This window comes from Plecotus auritus, assembly GCF_963455305.1.
Source record: "Plecotus auritus genome assembly, chromosome: 2".
NCBI classification, from domain to species: domain Eukaryota; kingdom Metazoa; phylum Chordata; class Mammalia; order Chiroptera; family Vespertilionidae; genus Plecotus; species Plecotus auritus.
The window spans coordinates 14875478-14882839 of NC_137771.1; the positions used below are offsets into that span (position 1 = coordinate 14875478).

General features: G+C 44.5%; 1 protein-coding gene across 1 annotated transcript; it reads right to left on the reverse strand.

Annotated features, from left to right (window-relative positions):
* Positions 1-3385: 3385 nt before the first annotated feature.
* On the reverse strand, positions 3386-4666 carry CNR2 (cannabinoid receptor 2; the record flags this gene model as incomplete). Its single annotated transcript, XM_080655560.1, is given in 3 exon segments — positions 3386-4507; positions 4511-4582; positions 4586-4666. Coding segments are annotated over 3 exon segments (1275 nt in total).
* Between the last annotated feature and the right edge of the window lie 2696 nt (positions 4667-7362).

The following is a 7362-nucleotide window of genomic DNA, read 5'->3' on the forward strand; positions in this document are numbered from 1 at the left end:
GAGACACTGTGATAGACCGGACAATATTAGAAGCTGGGAAACTGGGTTTCTTGCACTAGACACCACCTAATGGGGTCTCCTTGGGCAAGTCTCGTCCACAGTCTGGGCCCATTTCCTCCTCTAAACCATGGGGGCAGTTCTCAGTGATATCCACGGTGCCTTATCTCCTTGCTCTCCTCCTTCATAAACTCCAGATCTTTACTTAAAGCTGAAATAGGAGATTGTGAAAAGAGAGAGGTAGAAAGTCCAGAAGTGCATTTAATTCAATGACTTTTAAGCTCTATATTTATTACAGAAATATCTACTGAGTATCAATTTATGCAAGGCCCTTGGGCATTTTCTTCGCTAACACAAGGAAAGAAAGGCATGCCCCAACTTTAAGGAATCACAAATTTATCTTTAAAAAATTATGCCATTTCAACTGGGTTCAGCCCTAACTGGTTTGGCTCAGTGGATAGAGCGTCAGCCTGCGGACTGAAAGGTCCCAGGTTCGATTCTGGTCAAGGGCATGTACCTGGGTTGCGGGCACATCCCCAGTAGGAAGTGTGCAGAAGGCAGCTGATCGATGTTTCTCTCTCATCGATGTTTCTAACTCTCTATTTCTCTCCCTTCCTCTCTGTAAAAAAATCACTGGGTTCAATAGTGTCCCCCAGAACTTCCTATCTACCCAGAACCTGTGCGTGTTGCTTGACTTAGAAATAGAGTCTTTGTAGTTGTAACTTGTTAAATTTTGGTGAAATCATACTGGATTAAGAGTGTGCCTTAATCCAATGATTGCTGTCCTTAAAAGAAGACACCAAGAGACAGAGGGGTTGGGGAGGCTACATGAATATACAGGCAGGAATCGGAGTTATGTTGCCACAAACCAAGGAACACCAGAAGCTGCCAGAAGTCAGACGAGGCAAGAAAGAATCTTCTGCTTGAACCTCTGAAGGGAGCATGACCCTGTGAACACCTTGATTTTGGACTTCCAGCCTCCAGAATAAATTTCTGTTATTTTAAGGCACTTAATATGGGAAAATGTTATAGGAAACTAACACAGGGCATAAAAAGAAGTACACTGAGAAATAACGATGATTTAAGGTTGTGGCAATCTGTACTTCGAATGAAGCTGAGTTTGACTGAACTAGGTCAAGAGATTAGTGGTCAAGAGGGTAGGCTTAGGAGTCAAACAGAACTGGTTTGGAAACCCCAGCTCTGAGTACGGATTAGCGGTATGGCCTCAGGCAAGTGATTTTGCCTCTTAGAAGTTTCCTCATGTGTAAAATGAGGATACCAAATCCTCATCAGGTTATGGTGAAGACCAAATGTAATACCTCATTTAAAAGACTTAGCCCCCCAAAAAAAGAAAAAAAGAGAAAAGTACTTAACCCAGCCCTGGCCTGTGTTTCACAGTGGTTAGAGCACCAGCCTGTGCACCAAAGGGTCGAGGGTTCGATTCCCAGTCAAGGGCACGTACCTGGGTTGCAGGTTTGATGCCTGGCCCCAGTTGGGGCACGTGCAGGAGGCAACCTATTGATGTGTCTCTCTCACATAGATGTTTCTTTCTCTCTCCCTCCCTCCTTTCCACTCTCTCTAAAAAATCAAAGGAAAACCAATGGACAGAGACAGCAGGGGGGTGAGGGCATGTACAGGAGTGGGGTTGGGGGCAATGGGGGATATGGATACATATGTAATACCTTAATCAATAAAAAAAATCAAAGGTGAGGATTAACTAACTAACTAACTAACTAATAAACAAACAAACAAATAAATAAATTTTTTTAAAAAGTACTTAGCCCAGTGCCTGGCACATAGTAAAGACTCACTACAGGTCAGCTGGCACTTATAACCAGAGCACCTAGTAGGTCTACCCTACCTAAAGTTGCCTCAATTAATCCTTATCACATGACCCTGACAATCCTTGATTTCTTTTATTGTACCACCCATACTGGTCTTATTTATTTATTTATTTATTTATTTATTTACTCTCTCCCCACCAGAATGGAGAATGTAAGCCCCATTAGACAGGGGCAGAGTCTCATTTATGGCTGGACATCCAGCACCTAGCACAGACCCTGGTATGTATTATGAGATGGGTGAATGAGTGAATGAATAGTGGACACCTTGTCTTATAAATTATTCAATGAAGACATGTTTAATCACCTTCTTCCATTTTTTCTGTCTTTGATCCTAAAGACCTGCATTAGAATTCCTTGCAATCCTCCTGCCACCAACATTTCTCTTCCCTTCTATTTTAAGCCCCTCTGCTAGGAACCCAGACTGCCTGAGATGTAAAATAATGGTGTCCTGGGATCTTCAAAAGCTTGGGCTGTATTCTTGCTGGAGATAATGGACTGTGGGATGTCCACCCTGTGTCTAACATGTAGTAAAGAAATTTCCCCTTCCTACTACTTACTCTGTTTATTATTTGTCATAGGGGTATGGAGGAGATAAAAAGGCCTGAACTAAGAATGAGTGAGAACAATTTGGGGATTTATAAAATCTTTGTGACTAACTTCCTTTTTCTTGGAGTTGGATTAGACTGGGACACTGCCTGCTTCCAGTGGTGCCACCAAGTAGGACTTCACAGGGTCAATAAAATTCTCTGGGGGACTCTTCCACCTCCCCACTTGGTAGTCAGTTTTGTGGGACTCTTTCCTCTCCCCACGTGGGAGTCTGTACTTGTTCTTCAATAAATCTCCACCTATGCTATAAAAAAAAAATTCTCTGAAGATTCTGTGTCTCAAGTGACTCCAGTCTCCGTATTCCCCAGAGACCTAAGAGGTCACAGTGGCTGTGAGTGGGGATAATCAGGAGTCAAAGAGGACCATTGCCTTAATAACAAGATGCCCTCAACTGGAGGGCTGTCAGCTGTCTCTGAAAGAGGGGGATCCACACCCACAATCCTCATTGAATCATAGTTCTTGGTCTTTAGTGGGAAAGGGTAACCTAAAAAGGTCCTCAATGGGAAGGGGTGACTTAGAACCAAGAAGGCCCCAACAATTAAGCAGGAACAAGGGCTGGCCAAACAGCCACCCATACCCTGAGATCCCAGGAGAAGAATCTGTTCTTCTCACATTTCCTCTGAGCCCCGTGGTCTCTGGAGAATGCAGGCACTAAGCCATCTTGTTGAGGAGGTTTTCCTGACCTGACATGCGCTGAGCCTGTCCCAGACGTCTTGCCTCCTGCCCACGTTACCACTCCCAACAGGGGCCCAGCTGTGCAGATAAGCATGACCAGGCACTCTCCAGGGATGCCAACTCTCATCAGCAAAAAAGGGTAGCTGTCAAGGCCTCTGGGGCTGGTTCAAGTGAGATGAGAGGGTCAAGACTGCTCTCTCTCCTCCAGGAAGTGAAATGATTTCTGACTTGGCTTGTTCAAAACTCTGAAAGAGGCTGCATCCTCAGTCAGAGCAGTATACACCTCTGGAATCTGCCCATTGGGTGACTTTCCCATCAGCCTCTGTCTCAGTGACGGAGGACTTCTGGACCTCTTCTTTTCCTTCAGGCCCAAGGCCTCTCAGGTGCTTCTTCCAGCAGGCCAGGCAGTGGTGGGCAGAGGCACGGATCTCCCCACTCCGCAGGGCGTAGATGATGGGGTTGACCATGGAGTTGACAAGGCAGAGCAAGGAGCAAAAGGCAAAGACCTTCTTGACCTGGTCACTCAGAGGCGTGGCCAGGCTATAGACCATGAGGACTAGTGCCGGGAACCAGCATATGAATAGAACAGCCAGCACCACCCCCAGGGTCTTGGCCAACCTCACATCCAGCCTCATCCGGGTCATTCCTGGCACCTGCCCATCCTGGTGCTCAGCCAGGCTGGCTACATGCTGATGGGCCTTCCAGAGGACGTGCCCGTAGGTGTAGATGATGCCAGAGAAGAGGAAGGCGATGAACAGGAGCCAGCCCAGCAGATAGTTATTGGGGATCAGAGGGAAAAGCTCAGAGCAGGGACTGGGACAGCAAGTCCATCCCATGAGGGGCAGGTAGGAGACGAATGCTGAGAGGACCCACATGATGCCCAGGGTCACCAGTGCCTTCCTACAGGTGAGTATGGCTTTGTATGTAGGTGGGTAGCGCAGACAGAGGTAGCGGTCGATGGCAGTCAGCAGCAGGCTGCCTACAGAGGCTGTGAAGGTCATGGTCACACTGCCAATCTTCAGCAGAAAGACAGCTTTGGAATCCACGCCATGAAAGACGTGGAAATTTACAAAGTTGCAAGCAAAGACTACACTGGCCAGGAAGTCGGCTGCAGCCAGGCTGCTAATGAACAGGTATGAGGGCTTCCTGCGGAGCCGGCGGGAGGACAGGATCAGGTAGAGCACAGCCAGGTTCTCCAGGGCGCTTAGCAGGCCCAGGATGGTGCACAACACCGCAACAGCTACCTTTTGCTGAGTGCTCAGAATCATGTAATCCTTCATGGGGTTGAAATCCAAGCCATCCTTGGAGCCATTGGCTGCCGTCACCACCGAGCATCTCTCCATGGAGTGAGTCCTTTGGATTCTGCTGGGCTTGCCAAGAAGTCTTTACTGTAGAACACTGAGAAGAAGAAATGAGTCTCTTTCAGTCAGCACAGTAATGGCCTCACACAGACTCTGACTCTAGCCAAACCTCTTATCTGTGCAGATGGATATGTTGAAATAGAAATTTGTATTTTGTTCCTCTCTACTTTGCCTCTTCTCCATTCTAGTGGGGCACAGGTCTGTCCCAATTGCCTTAGGAGAGGTATGTGGAAATTCAAGAAGCAGAAGTGGCCTGCAGGCTTTTTGGCCTTTTGTTTTCAAAAAGACTAATCCTAAGACTTCCCTTTGAAAGTAAGGCAAACCTCCCATCCTCAAAAATCAAGAGGAGATCAAAACCAAGAAAAATGGAATCCAGAGTGATCAGGTGGGGTTTTTTTTTTTGCCTTAGTGTTTTGGGTTTGTTTGTTTGGGTTTTTTTTGGCAAGTTTTGGTAAGTAAGATGCTGACATTTAAATAACTATTTAGGAATGGGAGGCAAGACTATGGCTTCATACCAGTAGGTTGTCAGATGAAATACAGGAGTCCAGATAAATTTGAATGTCAGGCAATAAATCATTTTTTAGTATAAGTATATCCTAAATATTCAGAAAAAAACCCCACCCAAATATCATATGGGACATTATTGGATATTATTAGAAAGCAAACTCAAAATTTCTCTAGATGGATATGCTTTCTATCTAGGTCACACAAGATTCCCACATATAAAGGCCCATGGAATTTGAGCTCATAATGCAAAATTACAAAGTGCATAAGGAAACACGAATACAAGTTAGCAGAAATGTCAGACAGTAGAATCAGACTTCCAGGCACTTCATATAATTCCTGGGTATATGTTATAATTAATATTATTAAAAAACACAAAATCAAAAACATGAGTACATAATGAGTGACTGGGCAGATTTGAAAAAGAATCAAGCAGAATTTTGGAAGTGAAAAATAAAGCATTGAAAAAAGAAACTCTAGGTTAAAGAGTACAAATGACTCGTTGAACAGCATGGATCTAGAAGGTAGATCTGAAGAAATTTCTCAGAATGCAGCACAAGGAAATAAAGAGATGGGAAACATGAAAGAGAGCTTAAGAGACATGGAGGATTGAATGAAAAGGTTTAAATATATCTAGTCAAAGTTTCAAAAGGGAAGAATAGAATTGATAGTGGGCATTGGGGAGACAGTATTCAAAGATGATAGTAGAGAGTTGTCCAGAATTCTCCTGGACATGACTTCTCAGATTCAGCAATCACAGGGAACTCCAAACAGAATTTAAAAAACAAACTAATTCCACATTCACATATCTATATATATATAAAAGCCTAAGCAACTGTTCAACTGTTCGACTGGTAGCTATGACATGCACTGACCACCAGGGGGCAGGAGCTCAACACACAGGCATGGAAACATGGAACAGACTGATGAAACTCAGAGGGAAAGGGAGAAGGGCGAGGGCAGGAAGAGATTAACCGAAAATCTTATATGCATGTGCACCGGTGGGGTCCCTTGGCCTGGCCTGTGGGGATCTGGCTGAAACCAGCAGTCTGACATCCCCCAAGGGGTTCCGGATTGTCAGAGGGTGCAGGCCAGGCTGAGGGACCCCACCAGTGCATGAATCCATGCACCAGGCCTCTAGTATCATAATAAAACTCCAGAACATCAAAGACAAAGAGAAAAAATTAAAAGCAACAAGAAAGAAAAGATATGACTCCTGCAAAGGAATCATAATTCAATTTAAAAGCAGATCCCCCAAGGGCAACTATAGTATCCAGAAGATAAAGGGAAAGAAGCTAAACTATCACTCAAAATAAAGAAATACAAATAGAATTGTCCACTAACAGACCTTTGCTGAAGGAACATCTAAAGGATATACCATCAGAAGAAAGAAATTCTTCATAGAGAGAAGAACATAAAGGCAAGAAGTTGCAAGTAAGTTGATAAATGTATAAGTAAATTAAAAATGTCTGTATAAAGCCATAGTAATAATAATAATGACTGATTTGGAGGGTATAAAACAAAGTGGAAGTAAAATTGTGAATGACAATAACACAAGACAAGAGAGATGAGTAGAGTGGAAACTTTATTTAGGAAATGAATCAAGGCATTGATCTAATTTAGGCTTTTCAAAATCAGGCATTATCTCTTGTCTGGTTTACTGCAATATTAACTGGGCTCCCTGCTTTTACCAAGACCCATCTTTAGTCTAATTTCAACACAACATCCCAAGCGATCCTTTAAAAATATGTCAGATCAGCTGAAACCGGTTTGGCTCAGTGGAAAGAGCATCGGCCTGCGGACTGAAGGGTCCCGGGTTCGATTCCGGTCAAGGGCATGTACCTTGGTTGCGGGCACATCCCCAGTGGGGGGTGTGCAGGAGGCAGCTGATCGATGTTTCTCTCTCATCGATGTTTCTAGCTCTCTATCCCTCTCCCTTCCTCTCTGTAAAATATCAATAAAATATATTTAAAAAAAAAAATGTCAGATCATCCCACTGCCCCAACCCTGCATAGGTCCCATTCCATTCCGTGTAAAATCCAGACTACTTACAATGGCTTTTTATGTGTTCTGGACTCATTTCCTCTCTGACCTTCCTACTACCATGCTTCCCTTGGTCCACCAGCTTTAGCCACACTGGCTTCCTGATGGGTCCAGCCTCCTACCACAGAGCTTCGCACTGGCTGTCCCTCTGCCTGAACACTTTCCCTGGACATATGCTTGGCTCAATCTTCCACCTTCTTCAAGTTTTGGCTCAAATTTTATCTTTTCTATCTACCCTACCACACCATTTAATACTGTAATTCATCTACCCTACCACGCTCCTGCTCTTCTGGTCCCCCTCACTCTACTCTCTGTCCCTCTCTCTCCCTCTC